This window comes from Terrapene carolina, unplaced genomic scaffold (assembly GCF_002925995.2).
Source record: "Terrapene carolina triunguis isolate 2854851 unplaced genomic scaffold, T_m_triunguis-2.0 Scaffold112, whole genome shotgun sequence".
In the NCBI taxonomy this organism is placed as follows: Eukaryota; Metazoa; Chordata; order Testudines; family Emydidae; genus Terrapene; species Terrapene triunguis.
This window is the reverse complement of record NW_020664463.1, coordinates 5,021,719-5,046,329: the sequence shown is the minus strand read 5'-3', so window position 1 is coordinate 5,046,329 and position 24,611 is coordinate 5,021,719. Positions and strand designations below refer to the sequence as shown.

General features: G+C 40.8%; 1 protein-coding gene across 1 annotated transcript in view; it reads left to right on the top strand.

Moving 5' to 3' along the window:
- The window catches only part of LOC112108935 (solute carrier organic anion transporter family member 1C1-like), a 42,187-nt gene that overhangs the window by 4,234 nt on the left and 13,342 nt on the right, over window positions 1–24,611 (top strand). Inside the window, exons 2-10 of the mRNA XM_024203250.3 lie at window positions 9,187–9,332; window positions 9,945–10,086; window positions 10,188–10,320; window positions 11,587–11,717; window positions 12,474–12,620; window positions 20,044–20,142; window positions 20,832–21,077; window positions 22,376–22,540; window positions 23,656–23,851. Coding sequence (XP_024059018.2) covers window positions 9,222–9,332; window positions 9,945–10,086; window positions 10,188–10,320; window positions 11,587–11,717; window positions 12,474–12,620; window positions 20,044–20,142; window positions 20,832–21,077; window positions 22,376–22,540; window positions 23,656–23,851 — 1,370 coding nt within the window. The 5' untranslated portion in view covers window positions 9,187–9,221. The remainder of the gene's footprint in view (window positions 1–9,186; window positions 9,333–9,944; window positions 10,087–10,187; window positions 10,321–11,586; window positions 11,718–12,473; window positions 12,621–20,043; window positions 20,143–20,831; window positions 21,078–22,375; window positions 22,541–23,655; window positions 23,852–24,611) is intronic.

Sequence of the window (24,611 nt, the reverse complement as noted above, 5' to 3'; positions counted from 1 at the left end):
AATCACAGACTTCCATTCTTCATAATTATTATTGTGCCTGTCTTGTATATCTGGAAATAGGTAGTTTTCACAAGTGATACTCCTGCTGTCAATGAGACAGGCTGCATACCCATGTCAGCAGCTACATGATCAATTCTTTGGTACTTCCCACTGATGACTGAAAGGCAGGGGGCTGTGACTGCTGCTGCTCAAGAATATTAGCATAGTCCTCATGTAGTGTGTTAGATATGCCCTGATTATCCTCCTGATTGTTGCCCAGATTGGGATGCATGGCAAACTTGTGATGGATCCAGGCTGCCAGAGCAGCTAATCTGTAAATGGCATTATAATAATAATATTTAGCACTTACATAGTGTATTTCGTCCTTAGGTTTTCAAATCACTTTTCAAAGGAGGTTAGTAGCATTATCCCCTTTTGGGGACACTGGGGCATAGAGAAGGGAAACATGACTTGTCCAAAGTCACCCAACAGGCCAGAGCTAGGAATAGAAACCAGGTACCCATCCAGTGCTCTGTCCACTATTCCACACTGCCTCACCCCTGTGAAGTCTGCCTACAGCAAAGTCTGAAAGTTCCACATGACATTACGTAGCCAAAACTAAGCACTGAATTTCCTTACTGTGCCTGCAGTGGGCCACCTTTGAAAAATCCCCCTAATGAGAATGTAGCATCTCTGAAATCAGACCCTTGACCTGTGTATATTTAAGATACAGGAGATGGATAAAAGTGTCATGGGCCAAATGCTGTACTGGTACAAATTAGCACTGTTCAAAAGACTTCAGTGGTGTTACACCAATTGGTCTCAGCAAAGAATTTGTCCCTAAACTCTGTCACTTGTTAAAATCCTCATCAAACCCCAGGGCCAGACCACAACATTTTGGCACCTGAGGCGGGGAGCTTAAATGACGCTCCCATACCCCCTCGCTTGGGCCAAAACTTTGAAAGGTCTCAATTCTGCCTTCTTCCTTTTCTACTCCTCTCATGGTACTGCTCTGCTACCTACCCTAATAAAGGGGAACTAACAACTTAAAATGGCTTGTTCAAAAATTTTAAGTAACACTTACATTTGCTGTTCAAGCGTTTGAAATTTAACTTTTCTTGTCTGCATAGCAAACACTGGCATTTTTATCTGTTTGAATAATCAAAGTGGTGCTTTCTGTGCTTTCTTGGTTGCAAAGATTTGAACAGCTTCCTGAAAGTCCACAGTCTGGGCCATCTCATGCTCTATTGAGATGGTTGCAAGGCCGACCAGCCTTTCCTGTTTCATTGTGGAGCATGGATGTGTTTTTATTAACTTCAGCTTGCAGAAGCTGTGTTCTCCACTCAGGGCCGGTGCAAGGAAGTTTTGCGCCCTAGGCAAAACTTCCACCTTGCGCCCCCCCTCCAGCCCTGCGGCAGCTCACGCCCCCCATGTCCTGAGGCGCCCCCCTGTGGCAGCTCCCCCCCCTGCCCTGAGGCGCCTCCCCCCCACGGCAGCTCCCCCCGCCCGGGGAGCCGTGCGGCAGCTCCCCACCCCAGCTCACCTCTGCTCCGCCTCCTCCCCGAGCATGCCGCCCCCGTTCTAATTCTCCTCCCCTCGCAGGCTTGCGGCGCCAAACAGCTGATTGGCGCTGCAAGCCTGGGAGGCGAGAGAAGTGGAGCGGCGACCGTGCGCTCGGGGAGGGGGCATAGGAATGCTGTAAAAAAAAATTGGGGGCACCACTTTTTGGCGCCTCCAAATCTTGGCGCCTTAGGCCCCGCCTAGTTTGCCTTAATGGTAGCACCGGCCCTGTCTCCACTGGCAACTGTTACAGGAAGTGTTAGAAGTATGCGCAGAGCCACAAAAGCATTTGGAAAGAGGGTGGTCATCTTATTTGTGCACATATATTCCAGAACAGCCTTTGGAGTTGATCCTGCTGAAATGTATCTTGAAAGGGCTTTCAGTTCATCACCTAAATCACTCGCATCAATGTCGCGCATGTCATCATGTGTCAACACTGTCTCTAGTGCCCTGCATTGCTGGTGTAGGTCTTCTTCAGGTATAGTGAGGAGTTTTGGAATATCATACAACATCCCAAATATACATATAAAATATGCTGTGTTCCTTGGGCTGCATGAAACGTTCTTGTGACTGTATTGCACAATCTAGCACCTGGTTAAAGAATTCAACTTTGAATTGTTGTTTGGGGTCTCTTATGGGATTATTCCATGCCTCGTAATCAAAATGTCTTCTTCTTCGGTGACTCTTGTATTCTTGAATGGGTGGGAAAATAGCTTCAGTGTGAAGTTCCTCTGCCAACTTCTGTGCACTCTTCAGAATGTTTTGAAATCCCTCATCTGACTGGTAAGACTGTAGGTATGACTTTGCTTTGTCCAGTTGTTCCATTGCTCCAGATATATCAAGGTCAACACCTTGGAGTCTCTTGCTTACAACATTTATTTCAAACAGTATGTCATGCCACAACACTAAGCCACACAGAAATTTGAAGTTATGTATGTTTCTGGTGATTCCATTTCCCTATGCCACTGTTCTCCCATGAACAGTTCCTGTCATAGCATTATCCTCCATAATGGCAACTATGGCATCATCTGTCTTCCCAATTTGGTGTTTGATAGGCTTTATCGCCTCCACTCGACTTTCCCATCGTGTGGCACTCAGTGGTTTCAGTATCAGAGAGGATGTTCCCAGATGTTGCTTCAAAATTTGCCATCGATGAGTTGATGCAGAGGAAAATACATAGATGCTTTGAATTACATTAAAAAATTCAGCAGCCTCACTGGAAGCTGAGGCTGCATCACTGACCACCATGTTCAATGAATGAGAACTGTATGGGACAAAAAAAGCTCGAGGGTTTAACTCTCGGATCCGTGTCTGCACTCATCTGTTCTTTCCTCTCATGTTGGCACCATTATCGTAGCCCTGACCTCTCATGTCAGCTATCGCAATTCCCGTATCTTCCAGCTTTTTAAGGAGCACATTTGTCATACCAGCTCCTGTAGTATCATCCATGTCAATACATTCTAGAAAATGCTCTCTGACAGTCACCATTGCAGGGATATTTTCACTAGGTTCTGTTGTTGTTACAAAACGCACCATTAGAGTCATTTGTTCCGTATGGCTGATGTCAGGTGTGCAGTCCAGAATAACAGAGTAATATATTGCTGACTTCAGATCTGCCACAATCTTCTGTTTGACTTTTGTTGCCAGTAACTGTATGATCTCATTTTGAATTGTTTTTCCAAGGTAGTGGTGTGTGTGCATTTCTTGGGTGGTGACTTTTCTTAGATGCTCCTGGAGTACAGCATCAAACTCAGCCATCAACTCCACAATTTTAAGGAAGTTTCCATTGTTTGGCACATACAGCTGATCTGAAGTGCCACGCAATGCTAGGTTTTGGGTAGCAAGCATTTTCACAATGGCAATGAGCCTTTTCAGAACATTTTTCCAGTAAAGAGACTCTGATGCAATCTTCTCTGGATGCTGATCATGTATGGTGGCCTTTAACCTTAGTCTCATCTCAAGCTCTTTCCACCTATGGAATGCTCTCTGGTGATTTACTGCCTTCTCATGGCATACCTGATTTCTAGCTAGATTTTTTCAGTCCTTTGTTCCTGTAGGACCCAATGTGGCTGGAACATTAGACTGGAAGAGTTTTCAACAAAACCAGTATGCAGCATTCTGGGTTTTTGAGTACATAAGCCATGGCCTCTCCACTTTGTCACCATTGGGGATTTCACGCCAGTAATGTGTTGGATGGAAACTTCTATTTTCATTGTCTTTGGGGAACATGAAGTTTTTCACTTGCTGTGGCCCATGCAGTACAAGGAAGTCCCTCAGGCTACTGCTCAAGTGGGTCCACAGTCCTGGATCATCTAGACTTAAGGAACTAAACTCAGCAGCAGCTGTTTCTTGTGCCTCCACCACACTCTTCTCTGACCTACATTTTTCTTCAGGAATGTGCATGGTTACATCCATTTGAGATGGAGATATGGATGCTGCAGTAGCTGCCAGATCACCTTCACTCTAACTGGAAGACCAGGCATCTCCTCCCCACTCACATCATCACTGGGGCCGGAAGGCTCACCGTGAACATTTGTGTCTATGTATCTCCGGAGAGCTCCTTCCTGCTTAGATAGAAAAGCTTCCTTTGCTTTCTTTCTTTTTCTGAATGCTGCCCCAGAGGGGCGTTTTCTTCTTTCACTCATGACTGCTGTTATATGCCAGCTGTAGTGGCTCTCAACACTCAATTGAAGGGGACAAATAAGCAGGCTGGTAGCAGGGCCTGAGTGAGGGAAAATATCAGCATCTTAAGGGCCTAACTGGCTCCTACTACTTCAGTTGACTGCCTGTTCTCCTCAAGTGGGTTCAGGGAAGCAGCAGGAAACAGGAAGCTCCCTGAGAAGCTGGTGTTAATTAACACTGCTCTACAGCCAAAATGCTTCTGAAATAAATGTAGTCAAACTTTACTAATTCTGGGTCACTGAGAATGAAAATGATGCTTAAAATTGTTGATTGGCTCTAGTTTTCAAGATATGCTATTGGGTCAGTATATACGACCCTTGACTTGGGAATGGCGGAGGATAAGTGACTTATAAAGGGAAGGGATCTCAATTTAAACCAGAAATGACTAAAATACATCTTTGACTGGATCTATGAATAAATCTATGACTGGGTTTGGACAGTACTTGTTTTTTAGGCAAAACAATGAATGATGCAAGCTGAAGCTGGTATTGCATCATACATTATATGAATTGCATCATGTTATTCCTAGAAGTCATGGATGATGCAATCATAACGAAGCTTACATCACTCTGCTGAACAAATTGCCCTATATCAGCTCTAGAAATCATACAGTGTCGTGCTTTCTTATTTGTCAGTGTTTGATTTTGCAAAGGGACACATTTCTGTTTAGCCAAAGTGAGCAGAGATGCCTCGTACTTGTGTGAACAGTGCAGATAACTTCTGCTATGTTTGTGGTGAAGTGACTTTTGCATCACAAAAGCGCAGTATAACCACTATGATTAAGAAAGCCTATCACCTTTATTTTGGCGATCAGGACAAGAGGTGGGCCCCACACATATGCTGCAACACTTGTGCAACAAATCTTCACCAGTGGTTGAACAGGAAAAGGAAATCTATGCCTTTTGCAGTGCCAATGATTTGGAGAGAGCCAACAGATCATACCAGCAATTGTTACTTCTGCATGGTGCCTCCAGTTGAGAAAGGTGTGTCAAAGAAGAAAAAGTGGACTGTGCATTATCCAAACATTCCATCAGCTATACGCCCAGTACCCCACGGAGAAGGACTGCCGGTTCCTGATGCACCAGAATCATTCTCACTTGAGTCAGACGAGGAAGAGGAAGAGGATGAAACTTCTGGTCCTGAACCAGAAATGTCACAGGACCCACATTTTCTCCCATCCTCCTCCTCTGAACCACACCTCATAACACAAGGTGAACTGAATGACCTTGTCAGGGATTTGGAACTACCCAAGAGTAAGGCAGAGCTGTTGGGCTCCAGACTACAGCAGTGGAATCTCCTGGCAGGTGATGTTAGGGTTTCCATGTTCCGTGACCGTCAAAAGGCTCTTGTCCCATTCTTCTTCATGGAAGGTGATCTTGTAGCCCGCAACAACATCGATGGTGTGATGGCAGCCCTCAACATCGTTCACGATCCAGATGAGTGGAGACTGTTCATTGATTCATCGAAGACGAGTCTTAAAGCTGTTTTACTGCATAATGGCAATGTTTTGCCATCAATTCCAGTTGGTCATGCAGTCCATATGAAGGAAACCTATGACAACATGAAACAACTTTTGAGGTGCATAAACTATGACCAACATCAGTGGCAGCTTTGTGGTGATTTGAAGGTTGTTGCTCTCTTGCTTGGTCTGCAGACTGGATACACAAAGTACTGCTGTTTTCTCTGAGAATGGGATAATCGTGCAAGAGATTCCCACTACATCAAGAAAGATTGGCCACTCCGACAGTCATTGGAGCCTGGGAGAAAAAGTGTTCAGCATCCACCACTTGTTGAATCAAGGAAGATTTTGTTACCACCCTTACACATCAAGCTGGGTCTGATGAAGAACTTTGTCAAGGCCATTGACAAAACACAAGCAACTTTCGTGGAAAATTTCCAAGGTTAAGTGAAGCTAAGATAAAGGAAGGTGTCTTTGTTGGTCCTCAGATTCGTGAACTTCTTCGAGATGATGCATTTGACCATGCACTGCGTGGCAAGGAAAAGACGGCATGGAAAGCCTTCCAGTTAGTGGCAATAAATTTTCTCGGAAACAACAAGGCAGACAACTACAGGTTGTTGGTGGAAAACCTCCTCAAGGCATACAAAAGCCTTGGTTGCAACATGTCACTAAAGATACATTTTTTGCACTCTCATCTAGATTTTTTCCCACCAAACTGTGAAGCAGTGAGCGACGAGCACGGCGAGCGATTTCACCAGGACATTGCAACAATGGAGAAACGCTATCAGGGCAAATGGAGCCCATCAATGCTTTCAGACTATTGCTGGACAGTGACAAGAGATGCTCCATTTACTGAATACAAGAGACAAGCCAAGAAGCGCCGAGTAGACACTGAATAGGACTAAACTATGTACATAATAGTTTTTTGCCTTTTGTTTCATAATAAATTTTATTTATATAACCCTTTTGCTGATTTTTAAAGTGTTACATAAACAGGACAGGTGAAATATTATCATGTAAAGCAACCATAAACACATGAAAAGACCTAGGTTTACAATTTATGATTAAAACTCTACTATCTACACAATATACATAGACATAAAATGTAAAAACTTAAATATCTTAGAAACAGTAGCCAATCAGTTGTTTTAATTGTCATATTTGAATTCAGCACATCAAAATACATAATAAATAGCACATTTTATCTCTGAAGCAGACGATTTCTCAAAAATTGTAGACCAGTGTTATCAGTCCAGGCTCCTGGGGGTGCTAGAGAGGTACATAAGAGGCTCCTCCTCCTCTCTGTCCCTGCAGCTCCTGCTGCTTTCTGTTATTCCCTCTCACCTTTTCTCCTGTCTGCCTGTTATGTCTCTTGTGCCCTCCTTCCTCCAGCACAGCACTCCACCATCTCTGTGCATCTAGAGCAGAGAGAATACATATGCACCAGCAGCAGAGACAGTTTTCTACACTCTGGGTCCTAGTGGCACCCCCCCACAGTCTGGCATCTGAGGCGGCCGCCTCAGTTCAGCTCATGGTAAAGCCAGCCCTGTCAAACCCTATGATTCTGTGATTTTGGGTCAGCATTTCCTTTCAGGTTCACTGTAGTTTCCCCTGATTTGGGTAGCTCAGACCATCCCATTTGGTGAAGAGCACCCTTCTATCTGAGTCTTTAAAAAAAAGGTTTTACAGCAACATTAAAATAGGCTTCCAGGTATTAGCCTCACATGAAACATATTGTGAAAAATACTCTTTGAATAGCAGTGTGCTCTTTTTCAATCTAGTTTAGGCATCTTTCACTATGGTATTTTATGACTGGGATATCAGTGCCCCTTGTTTTATTGTCTCCTTTCCACCTCTGCCATTGTTTATAATTATCTGTCTAATTTTGGGCCTGATCCTGCAAACACTTATGCCCATGAGTAATTTTACTCACACAGATAGTGCCACTGAAGTTAATAGACTAGCATTCATCATGTGCATACATTTTTGCAGGATAATGCCTTTAATCTGTATATACTACAGCTGTGCTGAGGACAAAAGTTCCATTTATGAAGGACTTTCAGATTTTGAAATTTGCTATTTTCTGAATTGGAACAAAAACTGAAAATTTTCAAATTCTCTGCAAAAGAAAATTCCCCGCACCCCAGTTCCCCAAAAGTTTTGGATCAATTGAAACATTTCATTTCAACAAAATCAAAATGTTTTGTTTCAGTTTTGTTGGTTTTTATTTTTTATTATATCATGATACATAAAATAATATAATTTTTTTTAAAAAGAAAACTAATATAAAAATCAAAACATTTTGTTCCAAAAATGTTGAAACAGGACATTCTGACATGGTTGGATCTTTTTTTTCGGTCTTCTTCCCAAATTGAAGTAGTTTGATTTCAATGGAATTTCATATTTCGACAGAATATGATTAGAAGTTTCTCTGAACAGCTCTAGTAAACATTTGTTGGCAGGGTAGTGTCATCTTACTTGTCTATAAAGCACCATGCATGCTTTTAATAATAGAATCATAGAATCGGAGGACTGGAAGGGACCTCAACAGGTCATCTAGTCTGTCCTCTGCACTAATGGCAGGACTAAGTATTATCTAGACCATCCCTGACAGGTGTTTGTCTAACCTGCTCTTAAAAATCTCCAATGATGGAGATTCCGCAACCTCCCTAGGAAATTTATTCCAGTGCTTAACTACCCTGCCAGTTAGGACATTTTTCCTAATGTCCAACCTAAACCTTCCTTGCTGAATTTAAGCCCATTGCTTCTTGTCCTATCCTAAGAGGTTAACGAGAACAATTTACCACCCTCCTCCTTGTAACAACCTTTCATGTACTTGAAAACTGTTATCATGTTCCCCCTCAGTCTTCTCTTCTCCGGACTAAACAAACCCAATTTTTTCAATCTTCCCTCATAGGTCATGTTTCCTAGATCTTTAATCATTGTTATTGCTCTTCTCTGGACTTTCTCCAATTGTTCATATCTTTCCTGAAAGGTGGCATGCAGAACTGGCCACAATACTCCAGTTGAGGCCTAATCAGGGCAGAGGAGTGTGGAAGAATTACTTCTTGTGTCTTGCCTATAACACTCCTGCTAATATATCTCAAAAAGATGTTTGCCTTTGTGTTTGTTTGTGTTACACTGTTGACTCATATTTGTCTTATGATCCACTATGACCTCCAGATCCCTTTCCGCAGTACTCCTTCCTAGGCAGTCATTTCCCATTTTGTATGTGTGCAATTGATCGTTCTTTCCTAAGTGGAGTTTTTTGCATCTGTCCTTATTGAATTTCATCATATTTACTTCAGACCATTTCTCCAGTTTGTCCAGATCATTTTGAAATTTAATCCTATCCTCCAAAGCACTTGCAACCCCTCACAGCTTGGTATCATCCGCAAACTTTATAAGTGTACTCTCTATGCCATTATCTAAATCATTGATGAAGATATTGAACAGATATTATGTGATTGCCATATAAATAATAACTCACACTTTTTTCCAAACAGGAAGACTTATATATCCAATCTAGAAGAGCAACACCATGGAAACAAGAATGATTCCTGAGCAATCTAAAGACAATCCACCTTTCCTGGACAGAAGTATTGGACCACTTCCTGTCAAGAGAATGTATCCTTATTTTTCTAAGTTAAAGGTATAAAGACCACAGCTCAACCTTTAATTGCTAAAAAGCATTGACAACTGTGGTTTGACGTTTTATCAATATTCACTGAGTTCAGTGTGCTAGTACTTCACACTATTTATTAAAGTTCAGGAAATGTTACTGCTTTATGGTCTGAGCCCAAGCCCAATGAAGTCAATGGAAGTTTTCAGTGGGCTTTGGATCAGGCTGAATTTTGGAAATGAGTGCATTAGAAATATACAGAGTGGTAATAATAACAGTAACTATAGCTACATTAATTATTATTATTGTATTTAAATAGCTTTACACAGAAAACCCTTGCCAGGAAAAGCAAGAGCAAAGACTAAAATGTAGGCAGGGAATGCATTCCCCCCTGTGGCTAGCAGCCCTTCTCAGATTGCACATAGAAACAGTGGAGCTGAAGCTCAACATATTTCATTGCAAAGCATGAGAGTTTGAAGGCCAGCCTAATTATAAAGTAAACTCTGTTGACTGAAGGAAAACAACTGAAAGGGGTTTTACCCAAACAACACATTTAGTGTCTGTATTTCGTTCCCAATCCCCTGAGCCATCCAATCATTGAGGGAAGATGGTTCTTGATCAACTCAATTTCCTTTTCTTCAGATATTTCTTGGGGCACTAGCATTCTCCTTTTTTGCCAAAGGATTTTCTGGAAGCTACATGAAGAGTATGTCAACTCAAATTGAAAGGAGATTTGAAATTTCATCGTCAGTTGTTGGCATCATTGATGGCAACTTTGAGATAGGTATGTATCTTTCCCTTTGGAAGCAAAAAGGATGAGCATTTTAATGGACAGTTTGTTTAAAAGCAGCTATTCTCATAGGAGCTTTGCTTATATCTCTTCAGGTAACTTAATGGTGATGATACTGGTGAGCTATCTTGGGTCAAAGGTTCACCGGCCCAAAGTAATTGCTGCTGGATGTCTCATCATGTCATTTGGAACATTTTTATCAGTGATGCCTCATTTCCTAATGGGACGGTAAATATGGCTGATTATTACATTATGCACCATTTAGACTCCAACTTCTGAAGCATATTTTCTTCAGTACACTTGAGATAAAAGCTGAAGATCTGGTTTGACAAATTAAAGTTTCCCCCAAAGATTGGATGGTTTCAGTAGCAGGGTAGGGCATGATATTTTAGCATTCATTGACTCTCTGACTTACTGAAGGCCCTATTCTGAGCCTACCTGGTTCTATGGTACAGGGGCAGCCAGAACTCCATGTTCAGAGAATGTTATTTGGATCTAGAACTAGCCAACAGATCCTGATGGAACAGTCCTCTTTTTCAATGGTCACCGTACACAGCTGCCAGAAAGAACTAATTTCTGGGTGCTGTATGAGGCACTGCCCCTTTCCCATCCCCACAACTGCCATATATTACAACCAGGACACTGAAGAAATGACATAATGGAAAGCAGTTCCTCCCCAACATGCCAAAGGGAGAGGCTTGTTTCTTCCCAGAACAGGGCTAGCCAGGGAGGAACTACCATAAAAGAAAGATTGAGTAGGGATACTGGGTGGGGCTATGTGGACCACAGAGCAGAAAAGGCCCCAATCTCTACTCTGCTTGTGGAATTGTAGAGGGCCAGCAGTCTCTGAGAATTGCATGGCACTGCCCAGTGAGGGGTGTATTGATTTAATCCATGCTCTCAGTAGAGCTTTAAAAGATAAACCTTTCCCCACAATGCAAATGTAATATCCAGAGGGAGGGTAGCAACAAGCCATGGACCATATTGTCTTTCATCACATTATTAGAAGCTGCCACTGTACTATACTAAATCCCAGATGCTGTAAAAATAACAACATGGCTGTCAGTATGTGGAAACCCTGAACACTACTGAACACCAACAACATCTGGTCGTCTCTTCTTGACCTCTCTGAATGAAGTCTCCAGATAAAAACATACAGCTATTTGAATGTGCAGCCACACCAGACACTGGAATGTGAGTGGTCACAACTGAATTTAAAATTCCTGTGACCAGGGTTGGCTTAAGGGATGTGCAACCATTCACATCTCTTAGCAAGGGGACAGCATTACAGTCCCATATGAAGGTGCATCAACAGCTATCAATTCTCTTTGGAGAAGCACTAAGCTGTGACTCACCCAAGCCACAGCTATTTGTCTATCAACTCTGCCTTCATATAATAGACAAAGTAATTCCATGAGCACCAAGTTTATGTACAATTTTCATAAAAGATGAGTCATTTATATTTCAGCTACATCTTACACCATTATTTTCCAGTTATAATTATGAAAGAATACCACTTACAGAGGACAATTCTTCTACAAGTTTATCAGCATGTTCTCTAGCATTACCTTTACATCATCCAACTTTAGATGCTATGGAAATGACTAGAGAGTTGAAAAATTCTGGTAAGCAAAAGCTCTGTGATTGGACTCGGTCTTGGTTAACTTCATTTTATATATTATTTTTTTATTGGAAAGTATAATATTAAAACCACTAAGAAGAAGCATGCTCTCCAATCACCCCTCCCCTCCGTCCCATCCCCCAAATTTAATGGAAGTCATGTATATATATTGAGGAGCAAATAGAAAGAGCTAAGTGTAGAACTCCTATTATCCAGATTCTAATCTCTTGTTATTTATATACATATTCAACCTTCTGTAATTCCACTAACGTATGAGGCAGAATATCCAAAGAAAACATACCTATTGTCCTGATTAAACAAAGCACTTAAGTAGGTGCCTAAAGTTAAACACGTACTTAAGTGCCTTGATTTCAGTGAGATGACCTGTCTGAGTAAATGCTCACCAATGTGAGTAAGCATTGCACAATCAGGCCTGTTATTGGGACATTACTGCTCCCCTCACATTTTTGTGGCCAGCAAAATGTCATCCCCTTGCAATCGAATGATATTTTTCATCGTATCATTGGATCCTGTCAAAATATTATGATATTGCATCAGAACACCCAAGATTTTCTCTTGAATGGCTGGCTACAAAATGGACCCCACAAGGTATAGCAGATTGTGAAGAAAACAGACAGTAACTAAATCTATTATGGGTGTTTTTTCTCCACATTGTTCAAAAGGCACCATTTCATTTCTGTTGAAAATAAGTTCTTCTGAAAGCTCTGTTTCCAAAAATGTAAATATGTATTGCCTACAGGATGTGAAAAAGCAGCAAGCTCCTATCTGTGGATCTTTGTACTGATGGGAAACCTTTTACGTGGAATTGGTGAAGCACCTATTATGCCACTGGGGGTGTCATATGTTGATGATTTTGCCAAAGAAGAAAACTCAGCATTTTACATAGGTAATAAATTAATGTACAATATCAATTCCCAAATCAATCTTTTAAACATTTCTGCATCAAAACTAGAACAGTGTTCAGTTTTCAATATTCTGTATTCTTTCCTCACCTTACAATAGTAAGAGTGGAATGCTGAGCAAGTTCCATGCTTATCTTTGGAAAAGAGTTCCAAATAGCACCTTTCCCTCCCCCTCAGGGTGTCTTGCAACATGGCTGACAGAACAAGTGGAGCATAATCAGAGACTTACCCTGCGAGTGGTACATGGGGGCCATGAAGAGCCATGTGCGTCTCTAGACCCACAGACTGTCACTGCTTTAGAGAACAAATTCTTCCTAACCACCCTTCCCCAAATAATTCACTTTAATAATAACCCTAATAATAATACTTTAAACATTTTATTAAAAGCTTTCAGAAAACTTGCAGCTGGCACTTTGAGTTTTGACACCTAGCACAACTGATGTAAAGTCACCAGTGTCAGGGAGGGACATATTCAACCAGCTGCCAGGATGTCATTTCCAATCAATGGGCCTTTCTTTGGAAGCAGGATCGCTTGTTGACCAGCGGAGAAAGACTCCCAACTCATTCATAACCAGTTTAGTACCTTGAACTATTATACCAAACTCATGTGTAACTGATGCATGGCTAAGCAATTGCCCAGAATAAATTTGATGGCGCATAAACTGGCCATGGAAATATCAATATAATATACTAATCTCAGGAAGAATTTACTAGATGATACTTCACCTAAAGCCACTGAAAACAGTCTTCACTTGGGGATGAGGAAATAAAAATTATAGATAGAAAGATGTGGAATATACAGAATGGGGCTGTACAAAAGCCACTAATTCCCTACTTCAGTTTACCAAGATATTCATGATCACCTCAGAACTTTCTAATTAGGACTGGTCCAAAAGTCCCACTAGTCACGCAGCCACAGGGAAGGACCATGGTGCATCAGGGAAATGTAGGAGCAGGTCCCTTAGGGGCATGTGGAACCTGCAACTACAATGTCCTTGAGGCACTCTGGCAGCTCAGACAGACTCAGAGACTAATAATGACTCAACCTGAAACTAAACATTTTCTTTTGGGTCAATAAACTGAAACAAAATTTTTGATTTGGGAATCCTGAAATGTTTAATTTCAACATTTCTGAGTTGAAAATTTTCATAACTTTTCATTCTATTAAAAGTTTTGATACTTTGACATTTCATCCCAATTTGGGATTAAACCAAATGCTGAAATATTGGATTTCCTGCAGGATGTAAATTCCACGTATGGATTCCAGTATCTCATTCCAATACTCTTCTGCATATCTGATGAGCAAGACTCATCCATGCCATATTAATGCCTAATAAGTATCGTCCTGTAATGGAAAAAATTCCACTCAAAGCTATCGTTGAATTTTGACCACAAATCTGTGTGTCAAAGTAACTTCACCGCTGTGTGCTCACATTTCCACTTGCCCGCCTTTGTCTGGCTTGTCTACTAAGGGCAGGTCTACACTACGATCTAAGCTACACAATTTGAGTTACATTAGTAGCATAATGCAAGTCGACGTAGATTAGATCTACTTACCATGGGGTTCACACTACGCTATGTTGACGGAAGACGCTTTCCCATCGACTCCCCTCTTCTGGTTCTGGTGGAGTACCGGAGTCGATGGGAGAGTGATCTGCAGTCGATTTAGTGGGTCTTAACTAGACCCGCTAAATCGACCTGCTGTGGATCAATCGCTGCAGCGTTGATCCACCAGTAACGGGAGACAAGCCCTCATTAGAGTGTAAGTTCTTTGGAGTAGGGGTAGTCTCTTAAGATGTGTTTGCACACTGTGCCTAGAACAATGTAGCTCTGATCGCCATTGGAGCCTTTTGTTGCTACAGTAATACAAATTATAAATAATTATAACAACATCTGAAGTGTTATAGAATTTAACGAAAAATGAAAGCCTTTCTGTAGCTTTTTAACCATCCAATAGAATTCAATAGAAAATTATATCCCTGCCATAGAATTCTATAAGATTTTTTTTTTAAAAAAAGCCATAGATAGGAGATCATTCTCTAATGAATTCCACAGAACCCTACTGGATTCATCCCATTCCATTTCATAGGACTTTGCCAGAAGGGAGTCCAAGAGGACAGAATTATTAGTGTTTGAATCTGTATAGAGTAGCTTTAAAATAAATGAAAGAAGCACAATCTTGACTGATGTTCTGATTCTGCAAATGTTTATACACATAACAGCTTTATTCATGTGATTTCAGTGGCACAACTCAAGTGAGTATAATTATTCATATGCCTAGTGTTTGCAGGATTACTGAACTAGGAATCCAACACATTTGGATATATCAGATGGAATTTGTTTGTTTCCATTCATTCATTTTAAAAAAAATCAGTAAAACTCTAATACATTAGGTGCCATTGTAAAAATGGACCTTCACTGCAATTTTTATGATTTCTGCATACTTAGAACAAGAGGCAGGTCAGTGAGTTTAAATACTGTGACCCCAATCCTGAAAACACTTAAGCAGGTGCATAACTTTGCTGGTATAGGCAGTCTCATTGAAGTCTATAGGACAGCTGGTATAAATTGTCATTGCTTCTGGGAGTAAATGTCCAGTTTTTAATGGCATCCGCTATATGTAATAACTAATGATTCAGTTGTAACTTATCTGAAAAATAGAAGAGTCAGGTTTATGCCATTTCCTTTACTCATATATAAGTACAAAGTCTTATTATTATTATTACTACATATTTGTATTGTGGCAGCTCCATAGTCAAAGATTATAGCTCCATTGTGTTAAGCAATGTAGGCATGAATAATGAAAAGAGAAGAGATTTGGGTGGGGCGGGGGTCCTGTCCTAAAGAGCTTACAAGTCAAGGTCCTGGTCCTGCAAAGATATATACACATGGTTAACTTTATGCACTATGAATAGCCCTATTGACCCCATCAAACTGCTCATGGTGCACACAATTAAATATGTGTTTTAATTTGTGCAGGATTGGGTCTTAAGGCCCTGATCCTGCAATTCAAAGCACTCTGCTACACCTATGCTGAGCCCCACAGAAGTTAGTGGGGCTCCACGCAGGCTCAGGGATCTCCTCATGTAGGTTCATTTGCAGGATCTAGCCATATGTGATGAGAGACCACAGGTGGTTACAACAGAGACAGAGAGAGGGAGCACACAGTAACAGCAAGAGCGCTATGATAGTAGCAGTCACAGACGCTAAGCCACTGTCATGTGTTTTGTGGGCATTACGGCATAGGTGAATTTTCCTATTTTATTAATGCTCTGGTTTCATTACAACCTTTAAGCTATGTAATTAAAATAGCTAATCACCACGGGCCTGGTGATGATTCACCCTTATTCATAATGAGTAGAACCTGATTCCATAAACAGGCCCATTGACTTTAATGGGAACTCCTGTGGAGTAAGGTATTATTCAAAATAACTCAGGGTATAAGAATCTCATCCATTATTATTTAGTTGTATGCAGATGGGTGAGGAAGAGGAATCAGAATCTGAATGCCTTGCTTTGTTCTGGTTACTTTGTCAGACTTTCCCTGTAATCCTTTCTAATATGATTGTCTGGCTGTTCTGGTTTACTGCTCACTTTATAGCTCTACTGAGCACTAAGCCTTCAATTGCTCCTCAGCAAACAACATGCTTATAAATTAATGAGTTTAATTGTAATTGGGTATTAGTACAATTAATTGGTTTAGCCAGCTATTAAATTGAGCATTCTGCAAGAGGAGTCATTGGCAGTTTTTCATCAGGTGTACCACATTTCCCTGTGTTTCCTCTGCAGAGTAGAGGCTGCTGAATGAAAATTCTACAGAAAGATTTAATATGGCATTAGGGGTCTAATCCTGCTTCCCTTGAAACCAATAGCCAAGATGTGTTTCAGGTGTTAAAACTGATTATATGTGATATTTATTAAACAATATATGGGCCAGATAGCGCTACACTGATTTACAACAGTTGAGGAACTGACCCTCTACATGTAAGTGTGCACAATTTATTGGCTGTGGTTATAGCTGTTCAAAAATTACAGAGTAAATAATGAGACAAGGTGGGTGAGGTGGTATCTTTTATTGGACCAACTTCTGTTGGTGAAAGAGACAAGCTTTTGAGGAACATGACAAGAAAATGTCACAAATGAACTTATTTTGATCTCTCTTATACCTGTTGCACACCAGTGTAACAATACTTGCTTCAGTAGAGTGGTCCTTGATTTACAGGGGAGATCAGATTGGCACTCAATATATTTTAAAAGATATAAAACATATGCAGATATGAAACATAGGTATAAATCTCTCTACAAACATGGAAAATTGTTGTATGCTTGTTTCAAAGTCTGGCTGATGATTTGATGTTTGTTCAAGAATTACACAGTAAAACTTTGAAGACAGATAATATACTGCTAGGTCTGTTCACTTACTAGTGTATTTTTAGAAGACTGTCAGGAGTGCACAGTACTTTGAATGGGAGCTGTCTTACTGCAGATTAGTAAAACTGACATAAATAAATAAATATAAAGGATGAAATCTGGCTCCATTGAAGTCAGAGAGGTTTGCTATTGACTCAGTGGAGCCAAGATTTCATCCCGATTTCCCCACTGTGTTACTTCAGGTTCTACAGTGAAGTGGACTGAGTGAAAGCAGATGTAATGCAGTGGAGAATAAAGTCCACACAGTGGGATCATAGTGTGAGGCTCCATTGTAGAAGCCGCTAGTCATTTGCTGAGCAATCACTGTAGTGAGATCTGTAAAACAAGGAGCTTCTCAAATTACAAAATATATATATAAAGAATCTTCACATGAAAGGGTAAAAGAAGTTGTATTAGGCATATTAATGTAGATTTCAAGGGTGGTCAATCCAATCATAACTGGCTCCAACTGTCACCCAGTAAGAGATTATTTCCTCCCATTGAAAACAACAAAATAAAGTCAGAGAAATCTCTTCCAGGATTAAAAATTTCAAAAATTCCTAAGTGATTTAGGCATCTGTGTCCTGCTGAAAATTAACGGGACTGAGGTGCCCATGTCACTTGGATTCACACAGGTGCTTAGGTGTCTAACTGCCTCTTTAGGCACTTACGTCCAACATTTAGGTGCCATTGACATTCTCAGAAACACCACTCAGCTCACAGGCACCGACTTTCCATTGTGGCAGGGGGTGCTCGACCCCTGGCTCTGCCCCAGGCCCTGCCCCTACTCCACCCCTTCCCTCACGGCCACACCCCCGCTCCTCCCCCACCCCACCTCTTCCCGCCCTGTTCCGCCCCCTCTCCCAAGCGTGCCACGTCCTCGCTCCTCCACCCAACCTCCTGCATGCCGTGAAACAGCTGATTGAGGTGCAGGGAGGGAGGGGAAGGTGCTGATGGAGGGGGCTGCCAGTGGGTGTCCAGCGCCCACCATTTTTTCTCCAGGGGTGCCCCAACCCTGGAGCTCACATGGAGTCGGCACCTATGACTCAGCTGCCACCTGACCCTGTAGGCTCCTAAGCTTCCACTAGCGGGCATGCACAAAGCTGCCTAAGTCCTGATGCCACCCCACCGCTAACAAGCTGTTCAGAGCTGTAGCACAAGTGAGTGAAAGCATCGGCAGCCCCAAAGCAAGATTCTCTTTTCAAACTATGTGTTCCCTTGCCTTCTTGTCGGCGGGGTCCAATCCTGGAGATGTTCTCAGAGCACACTTTCAAGCTCGGGCCCCACACAAAAGATAGCTGTGTGGGTATACGTCTCCAGGAATCTCAGTAGTCCAGTGATTGGGGCACTCAGGTGGGATGCAATAGACCAAGGTTTGAATTCCTATTCTGCTTGACTTGAACACTGGTTTCCCACATTTCAGGGGAGTGCCCTAACCACTAGGCTACTGGCTCTTATGGGGTGAGTCTGTCTCTTGTTCTCCATGAGAAAGGGCTGATCTGGCTTAGGTGCCTAACTCTAGGAGAGGGGTCACATCTGAGAATTTGGAGTGGAGGGAGGCACATACCTTAGGTGCTTAAATACCTCTGAGGATCTGGGCCTAAGCCCTGCACCTTTCCCTTGCATTCACTCTTGGCTAATTTAGGCAGCTTCCCACTCAATTTGCTGGCTTCTGATAATCCCTTCTTTAGATGACTTACTCTCCATGAACAATGCATGGGGAGCTTGAGCATCTAACTCAGGGCCTGGCATGGCAACACTGAGCATTACAATATCTGTTTGAATCTAGCCCTTAGGCCCTTTTGACAATTTTACCCTCATTTTGTTCCTTACAACTAAAAACTCCACAGATCAGCACAAGTGAAAGGGAAATGCTGCCCTCCATGTAGGAATTAGCTTGTTGGAACTTTTTATTTTTTTATTGTTGTTTTCTGTATAGCCATGACATGTAGCGATAAATAAAATCAAATTGCGCTGCATTTCACAAATTAGACTATAAAACCTTATAACAAAATGCAGTATGGGCCTGACCAGTTTGTACTAAACTTTACTGCTCATTCATTTGCTTCTTGTTGCATCTCATCCCTCTCCTTCATCTCTGATGTCTGTTTAGTTCGTAAGCAAAGACCTTGGGTGAAATGCTGGCCCCAGTGAAGTCAATAGCAAAACTCCCACTGACTTCAATAGAGCCAGGATTTTCCCTCTTGTCTCCTTGATTCTCTACTAGCCTACTTTTGGAGCTGTATAAATAAATATTAACATAGCTTTTTTGTTGGTTTGCTAATTTTCTCATTCACTTGTATTTTGTAGACATTTTTATACTGAACTACACTTAAACACGGGCATATTAATTCAGCCTTTTGACTAATTGACCTTTTCAGAGTATTCTATCTAAATTTCTACTTATTAACCTGCACTACTACTTATCACTGTACTTTGGCTCTGAATGAAGAAAGTGTGTAAGCACTTGCTTAACTTTAAGCAGGTGAGGCAAAGGAAATACCTCTCCTTAAAGTTAAATTCAGGGCTTATTTGAGTATACGGTACAGGGAAAGTCATGCATTCCACAGTCATGTAAACTGCTTGTGACCTGCAGTTGTAACCACAGTTGTGATCCCTGCAATAGTTATAAAACTATATGCTTCTTAGTAATGTTCATTAACTGAATGATACAGTCACATAGAGCTGAAAGAAAAAATATTTTTAGATTAAAATCACTATACTACACTCTTTTTCCATATTATCTCTTGACCCTGATCCTACCAGGTATAATATGTTTTAGCCCATACAAAACCACATTGACTTCTGTTGGGCTCCATGTGGGTGAAGGAATCTGCCTGAATATTGTAACAGGCAGGATCAGAGCCTTAAAATATAAAGCGAAGTTTCTAAAACATATAATTAGAAATTCTCATGCACTATATGCATTTTTTGACTGTTGTTTTTCTGTATAAAGTATATTACTTACTATATCATGATATCTTCCTTCTCTTACAGGTACCATAAGATCATGTGGAATGGTTGGGCCAACACTTGGATTTCTGCTCGGAGCTTTCTGTGCTAATCTGTGGGTAGATGTTGGAGTGGTAGATCTTGGTAAGACACAGAGATGATTTACTGAATGATAATACTGAAATATCAGTGACTCAGATGTTCTGTATGTATTCAGAAACTGTTTGTCAGTTAGCTCTCTCAGAAAGGTGATTCTCCAATGGGTATTACTAGTTCAATAGCTAACATTATTACATGTTAGATGGGAAGCTGGAAATGCAGTGATCTGCATAAATGAAAAGAACAATGGGGAGACTATGTTAAATGAACATTGAGGACCTTCCAAAGAGATGGTTCTGCTCCAAGTCAAGGAATGGGCAAAGCTTCATGTGGAGGGTACTTTTCATCATCTAAATCACTTTGCCCATCTTTAATCCTGGGTAGAGTTTTGGGTCCCATAAAGGGAGAATGTTGCATTTTTATGGGTTTTCTTGGAAAAGCATTGCAATGGCAGACTGCAGCAAGGAAGGGACATCAAAGAATGCTAAGGAACATCATGGCCCCTGAATAAATGACTAGTATTTCCTATTTTTGGATGCTTGGTAACGATTTGCCAACAAAATAGTTTTTAAATTTCTGTATCAAATATGGCCAATCTTAAATGTTTAAATATTGGATACAAATGTTTTTATATAAATTTAAATTGCTCTGTGTACTGAAATATATTATATGTCAGTTAATCAAGAAACAAAAACCTGGTGCTTAATTTGGAATCTCTCTCGCTCTCTTTTTAGAGAGTTTAACCATAAATCCTAAGGATACTCGTTGGGTTGGCGCCTGGTGGCTTGGATTGGTGATATGTGGAGCAGTCAGTTTTCTGGCTTCATTGCCTTTCTGGTTCCTACCTTATTCCTTACCAAAAGAAGGAGAAGAAAGAAATTTGAAGAAGCTGAGTGAATCATCTGTAACTATTCAAGAAGATCACTGTAAAATAGAACCCCCAAGTCAACCACAGTTAAAATTCTCAGAAGCAGTAAAAGGTAAGAGCATATTGGATGATCTAGTTCACATTGTTGTCTTTCAGGTATTCATTCAGGGCTGCTTATATGGTTGTACAGCACCTAGCACAATCAGGCTGCATCCCTGGATGTTACTGCAATGCAAATAGTAAATCATCATCATCATCCTATGTAGTGCTGGTATAACCCCCTGGTGAGAGTGTGTTACAGGTCCCTCTCTGTGCCACTCCACAGAGAATATGAGGTGGTAAAACTCCCACCACCATCTACGGAGGTTTAGCTAAAGCTGTAACAGCTCATGCTTTTACGTGTAGCGGTCCCCAGTTTAATGTCTCGGTGTGTTAGCCATCACACTGGCATGGCATGTTACATGCATAAACATAAGGTAAGAGGTATTGAGCAGGGAAGACAGTGCAGGAAAACCTGATTCTGCATTAATAAGTCCTTCATTCCTCTGAAGTTACTCCCCTCTATTAATAAGATCAAAGTAAAAGAGGGAAATACCAAGCACAGTATTGCCAACACCTACAATTCTCATGATATTCAGTGTTTTTCTTAAAGCCCCAGCTCTCGAAGTCACATGATTATGGGAGACTCTTATCTATCTTCTTTTTTAAAGTAAGCTTCTAGCCCTCATGATTGAAGAGGAAAACTTGAAGATGCAAACCCTAAATGCTCACCTGAAAAAGAGCTCTGTGTAGCTCAAAAGCTTGTCTCTTTCACCAACAAAGGTTGGTCCAATAAAAGATATTACCTCATCCAGCTCATCTCACACAAAAAAAGGCAAACAAAATGAACTCTACAAATATTATTTAAAATATCATGATTTTTGGGACCCCACACATGAGTTTGAACACCTAGGGTTGGCAATACTTCAAATAACTTGCAACCAGTGACATTATTATTAGTAGTAGTAGTAGTAATCCAGTGCTAATTAGAGCCCCCAATCAAGATTTGGACTAAGTACTGTCCAAGCACATAAGAGACAGTCCTTGCCCCAAAGACTTTACAATCCAAGTATGCCACTGACAGAATCAGGGATATAAACCAGGTCTCTTGATTCTCAATCTAGCACACTATCCACTAGACTTCATATACTAATATCTCTCTAAGTCAAGTATGGAAGAAGAGGAAAGTCCTCACTGTTATAAGGATGCCCTTTGATAGTGTTTAGCATAAGGGGGAGAAAAATAAAACTAACTTTCTAACACAGCCAGTAACTAAATCAGTGTCTGGTTCATCAGCTGAATAAGGACAAAGCTTTCCATATGGCTATTTCATGTTTAGCAGAGAATAAGACGCTCAACTTTCCTTTCCAGATTTCCTACCAACTTTGAAGAAACTTCTTGGGAACCCAGTCTTTCTGGTGTACTTGTTCCTCACTATTCTGCAGTATAATTCTATGGTTGGGTTGATAACTTTTGAGACAAAGTTTATGGAACAGCAATTTAATGTATCCGTGTCAAGAGCCATCTTTCTAATTGGTATGTGTCCCTCTTTTTTCCATCTTACAATGAAAAATTGACATGTGTTACTTCATCTTCTATCTTAGGACCAAATCCTTGTTCCACTCATTTCCAAGAGAGTTTTGACACTCGCTTCAGTGGAGTTGAATTGGGCCCTTAGATATAACATGGATATAAAGGATTCCTTTGTGGGTGAGGGTTAAATCTTAAATTGAGGCTTATTATTTACCTACAGTATTTTTGAAATATTTAGTTCTAGCGATCATTTTCCTGTGTTTCTTCATATAGCAAACTGGCTGATAATAAATCTCAGACTATGCTTTTTTCTACTATTGATGGGATAATGTCATCTGAACCCTTTGGGATTTTGAGAATATTGAGGCACTTGGATTCAGATTCCTGAATCTGAACCAATCCCTACTTCTTTCATTATAGGTTGGATGGATCCAAACTGGAAGGGACTTATTTCTTGTCCTGGTTTGGATGCATCCAAAATCTCACAAAAGAAGAATGGCTAAAATCTCACAATAACTGCTTGTAAGATTTCTGAAGTTTGGGGTCAAAATTTCAGGAGGAGAGTTTGTGAGGTTTCAACATCATTGAATCTGAGCCCAAACCTTAGCCAGGATTCAGGCTCCAAACCTACAAATGGAATCCCAACTCAAGCTCAGTCCAAAATCCAAACACTGCTTCCTTTCACCATCTTTGTTAGCTACCTATGGCCAGACCTCAAAATGTTTGGAGGCTCATGTCAGCTGAGTAAGTGCCCACAAGGTGAGATTTTTATCTGAATTATCCGAACTTTTAGCACCTGCAAACCTGTGCTGGAAATCACATACAAAAAGGCAAGGAATATAATGAAAACAGTCTTTTTCTAAGGGAATTGCAGGCATAAGGAGAAAATGAAGCATCAAGCAAAAATGAAACAGAACTTTATTGAACTTCAAAAACTCAATCTGAAGAATAGGATGAAGTCTGGATTAGTGTCTATTTCAGCTAACCTGAATTTTTACATATTCATAGTTAAGAAACTAAAAGACACAAAATGAAAACCACTAACTAGCATCAGACTTATTTTAATAGGGTGCTGTTTTAATAAATGTAAACATCATTCTGTTCCCTTTTGTTTACAGGTGTGATACTTTTACCCATTACAATTCTGGGGATGTTTCTGGGAGGCTTTATCATTAAAAAGTTCAAGTTACACATAACTGGAATGGCAAAATTTGGATGTGCCACCTTTATAGCTGCATACCTGTTAAACCTCTTGTACTTCACATGTGATTGTGAGGTGCTCCAGGTGGCTGGTTTAACAGTCTCCTACTCTGGGTTTGTATTCTCTCTGGGTTTGTATTCTTGTCTTCATCGTTCAGAAACGCACTTTCCGTATCTTTGAATTCTTCTCATGATAGCTACGTTTCAAGATGGCCTGAAAGTAGAACGCTAGGGAGCCGTTCAGATCTGAATTTAGATCTAAACTCTGTGACCCAGGCCCTTGTTTGCATACTGTAATTTACTGGTATATAACTTTATACACAAATATACTATAACTATTTGTCTTAAAGTTTTAAAGTATAAAGTTTATAGTGTTTAGTTAAAGAGAAAAATAACAAGACCACATCCTCAGCTGAGGTAAATCAGCTCAATTCTACAGAGGTCAGTGGAGCGACATTGATTTGTGCCAGCTTTGCTGGTTGAGCCCGTACTGACAGTGCACACTAGAGAGTGTTAGTAGTCAGAGGAGATGCTTTAGGATATTCGGATGCTCAGGGTTAGAGATGTATGGAACTTGGTGGTGTCAGTTCGCAAATGGCTCTGCAGACCTTGCTTCACTTTCAGCTCATGGCAATTCGCACACTTCACATCAGATTCATCATTGCTTTGCACTTTGTATAGACATTTATCCCTGTGCGTGTAGGTGCAAAGCACTATCATTGGCAGACATCAGTGGAGACATTGGAATTGATAACATTTTACACCCAATTTACAGAGGTATAAATGTCCACCTGAGCTGCAAGGCAGTGGAGATTCAAACTCCCAGGATTTTGTGTTGAGTTCAGTCTAATTCAAAGCAGACATTCAAAAGGAA